Source organism: Squalius cephalus (assembly GCF_949319135.1).
Source record: "Squalius cephalus genome assembly, chromosome: 19".
NCBI lineage: Eukaryota > Metazoa > Chordata > Actinopteri > Cypriniformes > Leuciscidae > Squalius > Squalius cephalus.
The window spans coordinates 28065525-28084247 of NC_137140.1; the positions used below are offsets into that span (position 1 = coordinate 28065525).

At 36.2% G+C, this 18723-nt stretch overlaps 2 protein-coding genes across 5 annotated transcripts in view; both read left to right on the forward strand.

Annotated features, from left to right (window-relative positions):
* Positions 1-6550, forward strand: part of qki2 (QKI, KH domain containing, RNA binding 2) — a 40694-nt gene extending 34144 nt beyond the window's left edge. For 2 of the 4 annotated variants that reach the window (XR_013819326.1, XR_013819327.1), the window contains exon 8: positions 4156-6104. Coding sequence is in view for 2 of the 4 variants with exons in the window: in XM_079852380.1 (XP_079708506.1) it covers positions 4156-4172 (17 nt within the window). In the remaining 2 variants the exon portion in view is untranslated. Of the gene's footprint in view, positions 1-4155 lie in introns of all 4 variants that reach the window. The other 2 variants (XM_079852380.1, XM_079852381.1) reach the window with 1 other exon arrangement.
* Positions 6551-13665: 7115 nt separating this feature from the next.
* On the forward strand, positions 13666-18586 carry timm23a (translocase of inner mitochondrial membrane 23 homolog a (yeast)). The gene is made up of 7 exons (XM_079852387.1): positions 13666-14320; positions 14451-14509; positions 15344-15437; positions 15524-15608; positions 16152-16210; positions 17012-17122; positions 18072-18586. Exons 1-7 carry the CDS (start codon positions 14215-14217, stop codon positions 18182-18184), a joined length of 627 nt encoding a protein of 208 aa, XP_079708513.1. The 5' UTR covers positions 13666-14214; the 3' UTR covers positions 18185-18586.
* The last annotated feature ends 137 nt before the right edge of the window (positions 18587-18723 follow it).

The following is an 18723-nucleotide window of genomic DNA, read 5'->3' on the forward strand; positions in this document are numbered from 1 at the left end:
ATACTGGAGAAAAAAAATATGATAATTGATTTACAATAGGTCAAAACATCCTTATGGCTTATGAAAACATTCCAAACTCAGAGATTTCAGCTCTGTTCCAAAATCTAGTGAGCTACCTTCAAAAAGAGCATCCTAACCACCATGGAACACTGTTAATGTACAATTTGGAACACTCTACTTATAACATAAATTGCATTCCGCACTGGAAACTCGACTTGCAATTGATTTCAATAGTTTCAAAGTTTGCAGTTAGCATGTTGCTAAGCTAACAGTGTGATACTTTGAGGATATATAGATACGTAGAGGGGGTTGATGTGTGAACCGTTTTAGCGGGGTCTCAGAGAATGCTCCCTTATGACATTTATTTGTTTGTTTATTTGTTTAATTTAGCAAAATGGTCTTTTGTGGTATCTTACCTAGTCCACAAATGCAAAGTTGGTTGATAACATAACTGCAATAAAGAAATAGCCTATAGTTAACAATTACTTGTTTACATAGGATATGTATTTTATATTATTTAAGCATCTGGAACCTTATCAGTTTGACAGAATTTTCTACTTCAAAATGCCATGGGAAGTCAAACTAACTTTACATTTTCTTATATTGAAATGATTTATTTCCTATTCCTTAACAGTTCAACAGGCTCTTAATGATTACAACTATGTCATCTCTTGGAATATCTGAAGGCCAGGTTTTTCCTGTCCGTCATCATTAGAACAGAACACATTTTACACATGGTGAAAAACTGCTTGTTTGGTCAGTAATTCAAGAACGTCCATACTTTAATCTTGTACTTGCCCTAATGAAAATGTATCATATAGTTCTTGTAATTGTTTAACTATAGCATTCGTTACGATAAGGCTAGAATTACATTCGAGACCATTGATGGCTCCTCAATGTTGACTTTTTTTCTTTTTTTTATTAATCTACAAATAGCAACTCAAAAAAATTAAAACAGTGATAAATTCTAGTATGGGTGGTCATGAGTAGTTGATTGTTTTCTCCTGTTTTCATCAGTCTTTTTAGTTTTGTAGCTGTTTTAGATCATGTTTGACTTTCTCCATAGCGTTTCAAAGTTGTTAATTCTCAAATAATACAAATGGATCGCACATTTTATCATGGGCGTCGCGATAGGAACAGCTCGCGTAACGCATGCACAGTATTAGGTGATTTGCGCGCCACAAACGTAGAATTAAATAAACTGGAGTTCAATTTTGTGCTGATAATTTGTCCATTCAGTTCAGACGGGAACTTAGCGCGTATAAAAGCTTCAAACTAACAAACTACGCTCCTGCATAGAACACAAATACTTGATAGAGTATACTGAACTCAATACTTGTCAGTAATTAAATGAATGCAGCGTCACAATGCATTCTCGGATTGCCTTTTCTGTGAAGGATATATACCATTCCGCCTTAGGCTAACATGAGATAAAACGAGGCTATCTTTAGTCCTCACATTGCGAATGGCCTTAAAGTCAGAATGGAATCAGTGAGCATATTACTTGGCTCATAACAACTGCTCACCAGGTTTTGGAACAGACTATTGGTATGATCTGATAACTTCAGCACTTACATGCATTGTATATTGAGACAAACATGACCTGAAGTTTAGTTGTGGACGTATGCAGATGAAAAACTAGTGTGATAGTGTTAGAACCACTTTGGGTTCACAGAACCTACATGGAGCAAAACTGACTGTCCACTGCACTCCTTACACTGATGACGTTGTGATGGCCTTCAGGCTCATAGTCAATGAAGGGTAATGGAGCTCACCTGTTTATTTGCTTCGGTTTATTCTTCATTTGTCATTCCTTTAATATTCTTTCATAGTTTTAGTGTATTTGAAGATCATTTTATGCCGCTTGAATACAGTAGTGTCCCATTTAAATCTACTTTCCAATCCTGATCCTTTGAAACAGTTTTTGGCAGCTTACAAAGAGTTTTTCTGAATAATGGAACAACTTTTAAACAAGATTTAGGTTTTGGAGGAAGATCTAAGATTTTTTTTTTTTAAAGTCTCACATAATGAAACATAATCTTATTTATCATAGTTCAACCTGGCCAGACAAGCATAAATAATGTTTAGAAGATGATCCAGATGTATACTTAATCATATTAATTGAGAAACTTCAAACTACTGAATATTATTTCTGGCTTGTTATAAGCTGTATCTCATTACAGTATTTCTTCTGTAAAGATACTTTGATTTCTGCAAAATCTGTTTTTTTCCCCCTCATATTTTCTAATGCAATCTTTCCTCAACTTACATATTTTATTTATACCTTTTACTGCAGTTTTTATGTATAGATCAGTTGATCATTGTATTTTAAGTTAAAAGTAATCATTTCTGGCCCGTGTCACTGAGCATATTCATGATAAAAAAAATTCTTTCAAATGCCTTAAATGGAATAAACTGGATCTAAGGGAATTACAGCAGCAGCTTTTAAAGATTGCTGTAATTGAAACTGAATTAAACAACTCATATTACAAACATGTGAATGTGCCAAAACTGTACATATAATAACTATGACTCCTGAAAAAAACTTTAAATGTGAGAATCTACTGATCAATATAAGTGAATTTCACTCCCATAAGACTTTAACATGTCATAATTTAATAGACCAATACAACTGACCAGTTTAATGCATAACAATTGTGAAATTGCACAAAAAAGTCAAATCTACCTGGTCTGGCTTACTGTCCACAGCCACAGAAAGATGTCTGATAATTTGTAAAAGATTCCTGTGCAGGGAAAATGCCCTTGAATGAAATGCATTGCTAGCACCTGGCTTGGACAGTGTCACATGAGATAGACTAGACAGTTATGAAGGTTAGGACTTGTTTGAGAGCGTAAGTCATCATATGCACTACTTGTTTTTAAAACAGTTGCTCGGCGCATTATAAAGGTGCTTATGATCCCTTAAACTCTCCATTCAAGAAATTTCTCATCATAAAAATATGGCACAAGTATTTTGCACTGAAGATTTTAAATCACCAGCTCCTAGTCTGCGCTACTCAGACAGAGCAAAGTGAAACAAGAAACGCAAAAAACCTCATGAGATGTTAGGTTGTTTATCAAAGCAGGACGGTTACACACTGTGCCTGCCTGTTAGCACAAGAACAACAGATGAACTGGCGAAATATTCCATTTTTGGTTTGTTTGTTTCTTTGTTGTTTTGCAGTAAGCTTCTTTTTTGAATTTTGTCAAATGTATGGAAAACCAGTTATCGTGTGTGATCTTTTAAAGATGAGTTTATGAAAGCAATATGTTTAACTATAAAGCAAGAACATTTATGAAATTCTATTGTATTTGTAAATGAATAGGGAATTTATAAACATGTAAGCTTGGAGAACAATGCCATGTTATTTTTCCATAAGGGGTACATTTTGTTTTTAGGATGTCGTACCTGTGACAGTCTTGCTACACTGTCTTCTAAGGTTTTAGAGTTTATCAGCTTGCGAAACAAGTGTTCATTGTGTTTGTAGTGTTGTTTTAGCCCTAAATTTCAGCCAATGTGCTTTAGTATCATTCTGTTTGATTAGCATTCTGTATTTTTTTTTTTGTGTAAATAGTCCAATTTTAAAGGCAATAAAATTTGAGTTAAAAAAACCACCGAACTTTTTGTGCTGTCTAGAAATCTTTTGATTAGCCTGTCACTCTCTGATTTTACTTCTCTCGTCACATCTCTGTAACTACTCATGAATCCATATCATTATCACTAGCAGCTTTGTGGCTTTTGTATTGAAGCAGCACTCTAATGCTTAATAGCAGTCAGAGGATCCTCGCATCTCGGTTTTTCCAAACACCCAAACTCTGTTGACTGCTACTAACTATTAAGTGCTGTTAGTTTAATTCGTAATGACTCTGTAATTGATTTGCCTTTTTGCTTCTTTAACCATTTTCACCTGGGAGATGGGTTCTGGAGTTAAATCATGAGGCTTTCATGATTTTGCCGTGTTAATGTAGACTTTGAGCAGTTTTCTCTTACGGTAGCTGTAATTAGTAATGTCATATTGTCATCCAACCGTCACTAGCTGAAACTAATCTCCTTCTCTATCTTTTTTCTTTTGTGTTCTTTTTATGTCCTTTTATTTTATTTTTTTTCGTTTCCCCTCTGTCTGTCCATTTCTTTTTTTTTCTCTAACAACCCAGCCGCCACCGGCAACTAACCAATGACCCTCTGAACTCTTCACCCAATGATGACCTGACCATTGCCTGCCTGCTGACCAGTTCTCTGGCTCTCGTCCTTCGCTTCTATGTTTTGGCAGCCTGCTGGTGAGCCCAGAAGCAGCTTTAATTCGCTTAACACAGCCGAGAAGCCGTGATGGCCCCACGCCACCACCCGCAGAACCGAATCACTCCCCTTCTCAAACTGAGGACCTCCTTGGTCAGGTGACCTGGGCTTCCCAGCCTGCACTGAAGTGTCATAAAGCAATAACACTGTCTGGGCGACACCTAAAATCCTAATGTTAGCCTTTCACATGCACATGCACACACTAAATAAACAAACACATCTTTATTTGTTTCTAAAAAAGAATAATTGAGCATAATGTTTAACACTCTAAGTTTGTGCACTGCAAAATCCTGAATAGTTAAAAGAAAAACCCTGCAGTTTACTTTAAAACTGACTTAGAGGTCCAAATGTCCATAAGGGATGTAAAAGCCATGCTTGCCTACCAGCGTTTTCTTCAGAGAGCTGTCGAAAAGCATTCAGTGACATGAGGAAGTGTACAAACACAACATCAATTAATATCTTTTTGATACGAGGGTGCTGCACAGGAAATGATTATATATTTTTCACAGGTGATCCTTTTTTGTATTAAAAAAAACCAGTATTGTCTAAATGTGATGAACAAACAATGCTTATTTCCTTATGACAAATATTTAGAGACCAAAATGGTGTCTTTTTGAAATAAAAACAAACAAGCAAGTGCCTTATTTTACACTATCATCAATTACGAACAAGTATGAATGTCCATCAATGTGTTATATGCCAACATATCAGGTATTTCTGTTCAATTCCTCTTTATCGTGATCATGAAAACAAGAGGTGTACAGAACAATGTTGCAGGCGTTACACTCAAAAACTAGTGTTTTTATGTGCGTTTCATATTTTTCTTTACAAGTAATGATTAATAGAGTTTTACCCTGTCCACTACATTAGGTACTTCTTGAGCTATTTACGCTCGCAATTTGATTGTTTGTGAAATTATATGTGTATGTTTATAGAGCCATCACTACATCTGTTATACAGCAATGAAGCACATCAATATGAAACTTCTAAACTATTACTTCGATTCTGCAGCTTATATCTCAAGGAGCGTTTTTTCAATTCAGCAGGTTGAAATTGATAAAGGTTTGGGGTTGATTAGTACAGAACTCATTTTATTCCTTTTGAAGAATTGAAGTGTACTAGAAGTTGTGTGCAGACATGTCACATTTCCTTCCTATGCAAATGATTTTCAGTTTTATTCAAATTACCGAATAAATGTCCTTCAGTTGGTCTTCCAGTACCATTTCAGAAACTAAAAGCCTATTAACAAATTATGATTACATTTTGTTATTTGGTTATCATAACTGGATTTTGAGAAGATACATCTCCTTTTTTAAAAATAATATTGGTTGTATTTATGCAGAGCAAATGCAATACTTTTTAGACGTTTGCGTTTGTGATCAAGTTGCATGTCATTTTTTTTTATTATTATTACTATTAATCGGGATATTGCTAAAGGAAAAATCCTTCAAATATATTTAACGGATGGAATTTGTTTTTACGACCAGGAACTGGAGTTGTTTGTTAATGTGTGTTTTTTGGTTTAGTGTTTGCCTTCCATGCAGTATTATTATAGACCGTGTCGACATGTGTGAGCATGTTTACTGATGATTGTGTGAGTGAGTGTTTGTGTATTGTATATGCCAATGAACTGCAACTCGCCATTCAAGCATATTATTATTGTCTTTTTTTTTTTTTTTTTTTGCAAACCCAAGCAGCTCCCTGCATTGGAAAATATACAGTCCTATTTATAACCATTGTAACATTTTATAATGTATTTTTCTATCATATTTTGTATGTGAGAAATAACATTAAATCACATTTCCAGATATGAACAGTATGCCTTATTACAAAAATGATATGAGAGACGTATTTTTTCCATGACGACATAATTCCATAGGTGGTGGAAAATGGAAACCCCCATTCGATGAACAATATTATTTGGTTCCAGCCTCACTCTGAGCAAGTTTTAAAGTGGTTATTATTTGCTGGGGCGTTTGGTTTGTCATTGTTGCTTTGCCTATGTGCCTTCTTATGTAAATTGTAAGCTATTAACCATTTCTAGTTATATAATTTGATTAATCTTTTCTTGCCGATTGTTCTAACATTTGATGATTTCTTTACATTAACCCCGTCAATAATTTCTTTTGTCTGCTTTGAATCTTTAGAACAGGATTTGTGTGAAATTAAGCAAAAGAGTGTGTTACTGACTGAAATATGCTGGACTAAACTCTGTAATGAGAAGCAACAGCGGAATATTAAAATCATAGTTTTAAAAAAGAAACTAACTTGGTCGCTCTTTCTCTTGTGCTTTTTACATGTGCCAGAACACTTTGCCTACTAATCTGATTCAGGTCTGCTGTAGATAATGGAGAAGATCTGGGTCCAAACTTCTCTATACTGTTTAAGTGATCATCCTGAACAAAGCTGCACTTAACAGGAAAGTGACAGGATGATTATGGGGCAGAAAAAAAAGGAAGAAGTAAAATCTATATAAATGGTACGGTTGCTTGAGTTGGAAGAACACCCACCTCTTTTTCACACAGTTTCATTATTCTTTCTTTCTCAACACTCCATTATGTGTGCTTGTTTTTGTATTGTAGCCATCTGTTGAGCTGTTTTGGAAAGTCATAAGAGTCACCAAGAAAAGAGTATCCACAGATAGATTACACCGGTAATTGTCTTTCAAAGGAGTCCATTGAAACCATACAATGCGAGCAAAACTTTCCAGATTCTCTGAAATGTGTAAGAAAACAAAATAAGCTAACAACGTCTTTTGTATAATAACTGGAGGTCAGTCCAATAACACCAACTAACTGGAATATTTTTCAGCTATGCTCATCAGCAGCACTGTCTAACTATAGTAACAAACATCAGGCTTATAAAATGTAAGTTTCAAATCACTTCCTCATTTGAAAAGTGAATATCCTAAGAGAATAACGCTTTCTATTCGTCAATGGTTCAGTGGTGAGAGGAATTGGCGTTGAGAAGGAAATCTGAATAACCTTACAAAAACTGTTTTTCAATTTTCCAAATGTTCACACATTGTTTTAATGAGCTGCTGTTGTGTGTAATGGTCTGTGTTTAGCTGATAAGGCTAATCAGACACTTTTAGTTCCCACAAGACCTCATCACTGCACCTAAGAGTCCTAGTTACTAGCTTTTGTTCCCTTTTCAGTTTAAATGGCTGTAAATAATAGCTATAATAGCAAAGTCACCAACCATTAAACAAACCTAGTCATATCCAAAAGAATAGCAACAGAGCTTAATCTGTGACAACAAAGATTGGTTTAAAAGAATAGTGTAGGCCTACTGTAAAATGAAGAATATAACATTATTTATTTGTCCTAATTTTATTCTGAACTCAAATGCTCTTATTTTTCCTTGGAAAATAATTATGGAAAATTATGCTATTTTCTAACGACCACAGTTTATCGAGCTTTTAGCCTCTGGCCAAAACAACACTCATAAAGGTTCACAAATGAGGGACTGTAGGCTATTAAATGTTTTCTAAAGCCTTTTTTTTTTTTGAGAAACTAATCGAAAGACAAAGCTTTCTGTTGTTCAAATCGGAGATTTGGGGTGACCAACTTAAACACATTGGCGAAATCGGAGAGAGGAACTCTTTGGCGCTCGCGCGAAATTCCTGAACGCTTGGATTGGAATTTCTAGATTTCGCCAGCGAAAAATCTACGAACAACGGTAAAGCCAGGAGAACAAAAATGTTACATAAATGTTGGTCTGCTCACTAGCCTACCTTTTTAAGTGTTTTGGGGGCTTAAAATTGTGGCCAATGAGATGTTGTATGAAAATGTTTTTGCTTTTGTTGAAAGCAGCATATATTTGGGATGACGCATGAAGGTGAGTAAATAGGCCCAATGAAAGGATTTTCATTTTAGTTCGACACTGTTCCTTTTATAGCACACAAAAATGGACGTGCACTGAGAGGGAGAAAATGAAATGGATGGAAAAGGAGAGAGTGCAATTAATTCGCTCCCGCAGAAGGCAAACTGTTCATTAAACAACACACGTTTTGTGTTAAATGGTTCATGCCTTTCTTAAATTACTAGCTGCTATGTTAGGTAATCATTCCCTCTTTCCTTTTTTCCCTCTCATCCTCGCTCCATCTCTAACCTGCAATTAAAACTTCTGAGGTCTGATGCCCCCTCCTACCTCCTTAACTTTACAGCGCTGCTTACCTTATCAAAACACATATAGGCTATCTAAAGTAATGGAGTGTGATGCAGAAGATGAGTGGAATGAATAACAGTTTTGCTGAGGGCCAAAGAGGAAAGATGAACTGGGTGAGACCCTTTATAGAGCCTAGAGAGAGACACAGTATCCTCTTAACTCGCACTCTGACTTCCCCCTCAGAGGCTGTGATGACCTTTACAACCTTTATGCCCACAAACAAACTCAGAACTCTCTGTCCCAACTAACCAAACCAAAATAGAACCCTTTACTTCCCTCCTTCCTTCCTTCCTTGTCAATCTACCGATCTTACTGGATGCCGATGGCAGGCCAAACCCACAGTCAGTTTAAGGAAGAGGCGACAGATTCCTTGTAGATAAAATGAACAGGGATGTCGCAATGCAACTCAATATGGCGGCTGTAAAGAACGGCTTTCAGAAGGCGGTGTGATTTCCATTTTGCTAGCTTCAACCACACACCCTCCCTAAAACGTCCACTCTCCTTCCCAGTAATATCTGTCAGATACTGGACTACGTTTAATTGGTTGTTTAAATTTTTTTAAATTCCTCTCACAGTTGCACATTAGACCAAGATTATATATGCAGTTTTTAGCCTGATTTCCACTGAAGAAGCTGGTATGGTTGAAAATTTTGTTCGTTTTATTAGCGATTTTAATGTTATTGAAACAAAATTAGGCAACGGGGCAATTGTGCACTCTTAAAACTGCAGGTATACGAAGAAGCGTAACATTAAATATTAAAATATTTAATGCTGTTTAATGCTGTTTGACAATATGTTATGAGTATGATTGATGTGGTGTATACCAGCATTTAAAAAAAATGAAAACCTTTGCAACCTTTCAAACACCTGTAGACCAGTGGTTCTCAGCAAACTTCAATGGGGGCTGCAGAATTACTTAAAATTATATAAATTCATTATTTATTATTAATATATTAAAACAACCTAACTTAACTAAAATGCAAAAAAAATAAAAAATAAACATTCAATATGTAACAAGTACCTATTGTTTTTATTGAAAAAGTTCTTAAAACCTCTGGATTCACAATCGATGAATGTACAGTTTTAATAGTTTAGTTGTAATAGATTTAATAATTTATAAGCTCATTAGGTGACCTTTGAATGGTGTGGACTCACACCCCTCCCATTTAGCTTTGAATGATGTCTTGCATCGCTTGAAGAATCAGGATTTCATCAGCTTCCCTCAGTTTTGTTGAACCAAGGGGGGTGTCAGCATATGTGTGGGTCTTCTAGGAAACAAACTGCACTTGATCTTAAACAATGACGACCACAAAGACATGTCCAGCATGAGGATATGGAGAGGGTGGGGAATGTCCTCCCAACGGGCTCAGCCAGAACAAATCTCAAGGAACACTTCCTTCTGCTCTATTAAAGATCCGTTTCCAAAGACACTTCCATCAGAGTTTATGTAAGAGAGGAAGTCATCGCTGTTTACCTAGCTTGTGTAATTGTTTCTATTCATAGCTAAAGATCTGAGAAATATAGGAGGTGGTGATGGTGGGGTGCATATAAAGGACGCAGCAAATTAAACAGGATGACACAACAGATGTTACGCCACAGCGGAGTTGCACAGTAGGGCGCAGCTGCACTTCGCTTCCATCCAATGGGTTTTCCAAGAAAAGATGTACAAGAACTGAGTTTACTTGTACTTTAGACACATACATTGTGTGTTTGAACTTGTAGGTTGCTTCTCTGTCTTCTATTGGTGTCCCCGTTCCTCTTCCTCTCGTTCTGTGGGGTCCCCCCACCTTTCCTGTCTGCTCTCATGGGATGGGGCTTGGGGTCTGGCTCAGTCCTGGCCCCCCACACTGGCTCCACAAGGCTGGACGTTGTCCAGACTGGTGGGAGAGGACAGCAGAACTTGGCAGGCCACAGTGGAGAACATTCGCAGCCAAGCCAAAGTCCTAAAGCACTGCCAGAGAATAACGGGGAGCTTGAAATGACAAGAGCTATGCCAAGGGACAACTATGGCTCTTGGATTTTAATTTGTATCTGGGATATTATATGGCTGATGTAAATCTATTGCGAGTGTCAGCTGGGCTTTAACGAAACAAATCCACATTAAGGGGGAACTGTTGAGTTTGGGTGGATTTCAAGTTTCCAGAGACTTTAAAACAGGTGATTCAGTTTAACTCTTGAGTTGTTAGCTCTGCACCCCACCCCGTATATATATATATATAGTATATATAACATAACACATTATACTTAATATGATTACATATAAAGTTTGAAATAATTTTACAAAAATTATGTTTTTGAAAGAAGTCTCTGCAGTTATTTGATCAAAAATGAATTTTTTACTTGGTAAAGGTTTTGGCACTTTGTTCACTGTGTGAACACACCAAAATGTCATGGACATGATTCGAAAAGGTTAAATGGTCCTGAAAAAAATAATCACACTTGTATTGTTCACGCATTGGAAATGAATGGGAGACAAATTTCATCTAGTGGAAGCGTTTGGTACTGCGGCCAAACAAAATATTACTGAAAGCTCATTTTTCGGGATATCATCCTCAAATTTGGAACACAGTTTGTTTAGATTTATTTTCACAGTTTTAAGAGAAAACGTGCTTTGGAAAATATATTTATATATATTTCATATAAAATTGAATGGTATTTTTGTGCATTTATTTTTCATAACAATAAATGTAAAATTTTATAACTTTTTTCAAGTTCGCTTTTTTAATTATTACTTTTTTTCACTTCAGCAATAATCTGTCAAGTGTTGTCTTAAAAAAGAGACCAAACTTAAGTCCCTGCTCCAATGCATTAAAGATTTATGAACATTTTAGTTGGAAATTTCATTTTCAGGTCCATGCACAATAAGTGAATAAATGGATTATAACTACTGCATTAAATATAAGTTAGTACCATAAAATCCCCTAGAAATAAAACATATAAAATAAACAATATTATCAAATTAAAATAGCTTATAGTACAGTAATTTCATTGAAATAAAATGAAAATTCAGTCATTTTTGACCGACACGCGAGCAAGGTTAATAAAACTGTGGAAACTGTGATATTTAAAAGTTTAGGTTAAGTACTTTAAAAAAATAAAAAAGAAATGAATACTATTATTACATATACATATTACATGTACATTTATAATGTTACAAAAGATTTCTATTTCACAGAAATGTTGTTCATTAAACTTTCTATTAATCAAAAAATGTATCATGGTTTCCACATAAATATTAAGCATCAAAAACAGTTTTCAACATTAATAATAATAATAATCATTATTAACAATTGAGCAGCACCAATAATAATTGAGCAAATCAGCATACTAGGACGATTTCTGAAGGATCATGTGACACTGATGACTGGAGTAATGGCTAATGGAATTTCAAAACTAACTAAATCTGTTGTATGAATCTCAGACAGCAACAGTATGTCATGCTTGTTTACACTTTAGAGACGAGAAAAAAAGTGTGATGCTTTTATGTCTTCATCTGAAAGGTTTCAGAGGACCCCTTTGAACCCCCACCCCCTCTTATCCTGCCCTCTCATCTCCTCAGAACTAGTTTAAGGAACAGAGGCTCTGGTACGCAGCTTTCATATCTCCATGGAAACACACCCCCTTTGGGGTCCTTGTGGAGTTTTTTGTTATGTTTGAGTTTAGGCACAAAAAGTCTCAATATAAGAGGCCGACAACAAAGTGTGATGATAAAACACAAGCGTGATAAAAAGATAATCTGTGAGATGCATTCATGATGACATCACTGTCATTTCCCAGTGCGGCCAGTTCCTCGGGGTGCCTGTCTCTATTCGACTGCCTCTGGTTCTCTTCAGCACTGTGGGCTGTCTATAGGAGGCCTTCCACTGACTGTGAATGGTCTTTTTGTTGGGGAACAGTGAGCCATTTCTGCTCCCACAGAAAGCCCTGGGTAATTTAGTGTGGATGCCAGGAAGTCTGAGCTCACAGAATGACAACAATGGCAAACGTTATTGCTCCACCTCAAGGGGTGGAAAAGAAAGAGACAGGAAAAAAATTAGCAATGGTGATAGAATTCTGCTTCAGCATCCTCCCACTCTGTGAATTCCTCTTAAATCTCATCAGGCTAGGAGGATCAGAAGACAACCTTTATGGTGCTAAACAACCATTTGTGCTTTCAAGCATGCATTGCGGGACATGCTTTATTGTGGCACATGATTCGGTGTGAGGTAGATCTTTTCCCCCCCCACACAAACTAACAAATCAACTGAAAGGAAGAAGAAAAAACTATCCGACTGTTGAAGAAAAAAAAAAAAGGTAATGTAACTCCATCAGACGCCTTTTGAAATTAGTCCTGGTCTGCCATCTAGTGGGAAAGCATCATCACTGGTTTCAGAGATTTTTCTCCAACCATATCAAACACAAGTCTATTTATGTCTGTCAAATATTTTAAAATTAATCATTTCAAATAAAATAAACAATCAATCTGAACAATCATGGCTGTTATCCATAAAATCAACATCAAATACAAAAGTAGCTGCAAATTATTATTATTAATTTATTATTATAAGTTATTAAACAGTCATATAATGTAATGTAATGCTATGGTAAAATTGAATGTAATTACAGTTTCAAGTTTTAAGTTGTTGTTCTTCAGTTGTTTTCGGCAAAAAAAAATATACTACACTAAAAAATGATGGGTTGTTTCAACCCATATTTGGGTCAAATATGGAAAAACCCAACCGTGTTTCACAGACGCTTAAGCTAGTCCCAGACTAAAATGCATGTTTGAGCTGTTTTAACTGAAAGCAACTTGCTCTGATTTAGCTTATAATAGGCTTATGTCAGTGCCATTGTTTGGTCTCAAGATGCACAAGCAGCACAACAGTGCACATTTATAAAACTACTAAATGCCCTTATCAAACTAAGGCCTAATCCTGGCTTAATCTAAGCATTGTATGTGAAACCAGGCCTAAATGTTTAAACCCAACGGTTGGGTTTGTCCATATTTGACCCAAACATGGGTTGAAATAACCCAGCATTTATATGCCTGACAGCTACATGTCTTACTTTCATTTTTCTTCTCTAACTATTTTTTTATTTAACCATTTAAAAAGACAAAACATTTTTTTTGTCATTGTCATGAATGTTTCTTCAGTTTATTTTTAATTGTAGAATCTATCTTGTTCTGAAATGAAAAACAAAAATCACCCTTGCGCAACAAAACAAAATGTCGCAAAATGTCGTGCAATCAACTGGTAAATTCACTGACAGGTCTTTTCAAGTCTCTTACTTGACACAGATAACACAAATATCGCATATAACACAAATATCGCATACTTTCCATGTTTATATTGCATACGGTACTTTAGCAAACTAATATTTATTTAATTTTAATGTTATACCTACATATATTACTGTTTTGTTGAAATCTTCGAGCTTTTATTACAGTCTATGGACCGATCACACGAGTAATTTTACGGCAGTGTTACGTCAGCAGTGTCCTTACACTTTACGGCAGGGCAGCATGTGGAGGTCAGAGATGCAGATACTCACAGCTAGAGACTGAAAACTCTCTAATTATCCAACATCAACACTTGACAACAATTTTGCACAGTGACATCTATGTGGGATTTTCAGCAGATGATATACAACACAACCCTGTCGGTAAAGAAAATCGTTTAGTGTCCCTAGCGTTCATCAGCTTTACCGGGTCGGTAAGGAAGAAGCAGGATCATCGAGACGGTTTTCTCTGTATCATCTCTAAAGAAATGGATAATAACACGCCGGAATCAGGAGGATATAAAGGGGGAATCGGGAGTCTTTTCGGTGGAGGATCCCCTGAGTATTCAAATACTGAGCTCGCAGGAGTACCATGTAAGTTAACGTGATAAGTGTCTAAGCTTATCTTTTTAACAGTCCGATTCACTTTAAGGTCAAGCGAGTTGCTACCAGAATATATATATGTATGATAATCATGTATACTTTTGTTATCTGTCATTCCCAGTGACTGGTATGAGCCCTCTCTCGCCGTACCTCAACGTTGACCCTCGTTACCTTGTACAGGTGAGTGAGTTTCTATGAGACCACAGCTACATTTCAGGTCTATTTAAAGGTTTGCGTGGTAGAAATTATGTGTGTTCTGAATTTACGAAGTGTAGCTCATGTTAGAGTTTTAATGGACTGAGTTAAGGGGTCAAATTGGAAACTTGTCATTGTAGGTTGTTATTTAATGGTAAAAAAATCAGTTATTCAACCTAAACCAATTCATTAGACAGCAATGGACAATATTGTAGCATACAAAACGATCAGAACATTATTTTGGCCAACAGAAGTTGATTGATAAATTGCATATAATAATTGTGAGACCTGACTTGATTTCCTGAGAATTTGGTTTGAACTTTCTATTAAAATCTGCCTTAAAGGAATAGTTCACTTTAAAATGAAAATTCTGTCATCATATACTCACCCTCATGTTGTTTCAAACCTGTATGAATTTCTTTCTTCTGATGAACAGAAAGGAAGATATTTAGAAGAATGTCAGTAACCAGGCAGTTTCTGGGTCCCATTGACTTCCATAGTAGGAAAAAAATATACTATGGAAGTCAATGGGACCCAGAAACTGTCTGATTACTGACATTCTTCTAAATATCTTCCTTTCTGTTCAGCAGAAGAAAGAAATTCATACAGGTTTGAAACAACATGAGGGTGAGTATATGATGACAGAAATTTCATTTTAAAGTGAACTATTCCTTTAAATCTGTTAGTTGACCCATGCCCTAACCTAATGTATACTAGTGTGGTTGTAGTGTGTTCCCTTGTTTATGATATTTGAATTATAGTATTACACAAAACATTACAATTAAGATAATTTTTATGGTGCTTGTCCTGCTCTGTTAGGACACAGATGAGTTCATCTTGCCAACTGGGGCAAATAAAACACGTGGCCGCTTTGAGCTGGCCTTCTTCACCATCGGGGGATGCTGTATAACAGGTGAGGCTCGTCTCTTCACAGTCTTTGATCAATCCTATCATGTCTTTAATCTGCACTCTTTTTAACTTTTGCTCATTACTTTGAAGGTGCTGCTTTTGGGACACTTAATGGTCTTCGAATGGGCCTTATGGAAACTAGAGACATGCCATGGTCCAAACCCAGAAACGTACAGTAAGTGTCTGTTCTTTTGTAAATACTTTTTTTTGGAAATTATTTAAGTTACTGCATAAATTCAGTTTGGATCTTTTTGAATATCCCCGGAGCAGAGTGGGCAATGGTCTATATAATGCTGATAGATGATGCAGCTTAATTATGAAAGATTGGATGTTTACAAATTTGCCGAAACAGCAAAAAAAAGAAAAAAAAGATTTAGGGCAAAATAGTTTTGGAGGGCTGAAATCATTGACATCATTGAGCTTTTCGTTAGTTAGTGTTTTGACTGTCAGTCTCTGTTTTGTTCACACATGTTAAGCAACAATTGATGAAAAACTTAACTATGACTCTTTATCATCTGTGAACATGACCCTGAACAACATATTAAGTTCAGTTACCCTTATTGAATTACCAAGACTTTTTTGGTTCAATGAAAAATTAATTTTCAGTTTTGGTGCTTCTAAAAAAAATGTTATTCAACATTTACTAAAACTGCTTATCCATTGTTTATTACCCATATAATTCTATTGTAATTGACCTTTGTAATGTTTGTTTTTTCAGGATTTTGAACATGGTCACACGACAAGGGGCATCATGGGCCAACACACTAGGATCTGTGGGTAAGAAATGCATTGAATTCAAACAGGTTGTGTAAAAGAATATCACAGCCTGTTTTGTCATTAGTTAAAGGGCCTTTTTACACCTGGTCACTTCATGCATTTTTGTTTTGTGATTGGATAGCTCCACGATCAGGAAAAGACCAGGTGTAAATGCCCTCTGAAACGATTTCGAGACGGATTTAAATCCGATCATCACTTCAGGAGGGCATTCCAAATGAAACTGGACAAGTGTAAATTCATATGGTTGTTGAAACCACACGTGTCAATTTTACTCCTAACAAAATGTTAAAAAATAAATGCCTGAGAGCACATTTGGCATTATCAGGACCCACCGATATTCCCCCATGGCATTATTATACATTGTATTCAACTTTATATAGTAGTTTATTGTAGTACTGACACTAAAACTCTGAAAACTTTACAAAATATTGTCTCTATCCACGATACATATTGTTGCATTATTGTATTGCAATATATTGTGACACAATATATTGTTACACGATATATTGTTACACCTCTAGAGACTAAATGATCTTACCACCAGTGCTGATGGTGTTCTTTCTCCTATTGTGGTATTTGATCTTGAAATTAGCTCTTGATAAATAAAATGATCACATCTGTTGCTTTCGTTGATGTGAACTCCATTAAATTTGAATATAGTGTGGGAATTGAAGATCGGTTTTATATTTGTCTTGCGAAGGGAAATCATCCATCATGTTTTACCATCATATAGCTATCCGATCAGTAAAAACGTATAGCTATATGATATATGAAAACACATTTTGTTTTGTTTCTCTACAGCTCTTTTGTATAGTGTGTTTGGTGTGGCCATTGAGAAGGCCAGAGGTGCAGAGGATGACATCAACACAGTGGCAGCTGGAACGTTAACAGGGATGCTTTTTAAATCCACAGGTGAGGAAAAGCCACATTGACTTCAGTGCTCAATGTTGTGGCAATCACAGATTTAAAGAGTTAGTTCACCCAAAAATGAAAATTCTGTCAGTAATTACCCACCCTCATGTTGTTCCAACCCCGTAAGACTTTCGTTCATCTTCGGAACACAAATTAAGATATTTTTGATGAAATCTGAGAGCTGTCTCACTCCTTCATAGGCTGCTAGGTAATTGCATCTGCCAGCCTAGAAAAGTTAGTAAAGACATGGTTAAAATAGTCCAAGTGACTACAGTGGCTCAACCTTAAGTTTATCAAGCAACGAGAATACTTTTTGTGCGCAAAAAAACAACAAAAATAACACCTTTATTCAACTACTCATTTTCTTCCCTGTGGGCCTCTGAGTGAGTTCACGAGAGCGCCACGACGTATTCGCGAGAACTGAGAAGATGACGCAGATGGGTCTCGATGTAGTGTTTAAAATGGTTCTAAAGTGTGCATTTCCTGGATGTCCGAATCGTGAGAAACCAAGAGAAAACGTAAGATCTCAGTTCTCGCGCATGCGTTGTGGCGCTCTCGTGAACTCACGTCAGAGGCCAACTTGGAAGAAAATGAATAGTTGAATAAAGTCGTTGTTTTTTTGCGCACAAAAAGTATTCTCATTGCTTGATAAACTTAAGGTTGAGCCACTGTAGTCACTTGGACTATTTTAACAATGTCTTTACTAACTTTTCTGGGCCGGCAGATGCAATTACTTAGCAGCCTATGAAGGAGTGAGCCAGCTCTCAGATTTCATCAAAAATATCTTAATCTGTGTTCCGAAGATGAACGAAAGTCTTACGGGGTTGAAACAACATGAGGGTGGGTAATTACTGACAGAATTTTCATTTTTGGGTGAACTAACCCTTTAATCTATTGAACGTAATATTTGTTATAATAATTTAATACATACTGTATTTATTGTGTTCAGCTGGACTCAAAGGAGCTGCCAGAGGAGGTCTCGTTGGTTTAGCCATGTCAGGGCTGTATGCTCTTTACAACAACTGGGATCACCTGAAGGGGACATCGCCTTCGCGTTACTGAGAATGACTGAGAGCTCAAACCATGGACTTATTTTGACTCTGAGCTCATTCTTAGTCTTTTCACCCCCTTTTGGAGATGCTTCAAATTTATTTTTTAAAGAAACCCATCGACCACCACATGTGCACAGATTTCTTCAGAGTTACAGTAGGTGTAATATTTAAATGGAGGAGCCAGACTGCCTCCAGCTGTGTGGACTATGTAGCTGTGAGTTTGCTGGTGACATCTGTCGTACAGTTGTTCAAGTACATGTCTTTGTTGGTGTAAGTTTCACAGATGAACTCTGTATCCTTTAATGATGTGGTTTAATCTGTTCTCATTGTGGATTGATGCACTTTATCAGTGCTGATTAAACTGTCCGCTTCCTCTCTGCAACCATCTAAAATAAAATGCTAGTTTCCACTCTTTGAGGTTCTTTATTTGTATTTTAGTGGTATTAAAATTTGTAAGTTGTATAATACAATGATGCATGAATGGTCAGTCTTTCATACTGGGAGTACTGTAGTCACATAGCTCTAAATATATAAATAAAATTAAAATTT

What these genes read in the sequence shown, in the direction of transcription:
- timm23a (XM_079852387.1), top strand. Translation starts at nt 14,215, where the DNA reads ATGGATAATAACACGCCGGAATCAGGAGGATATAAAGGGGGAATCGGG. An exon ending in TGAGCTCGCAGGAGTACCAT is followed by an intron (nt 14,321 to 14,450) that starts GTAAGTTAACGT and finishes TGTCATTCCCAG; the next exon opens with TGACTGGTATGAGCCCTCTC. An exon ending in CGGGGGATGCTGTATAACAG is followed by an intron (nt 15,438 to 15,523) that starts GTGAGGCTCGTC and finishes ATTACTTTGAAG; the next exon opens with GTGCTGCTTTTGGGACACTT.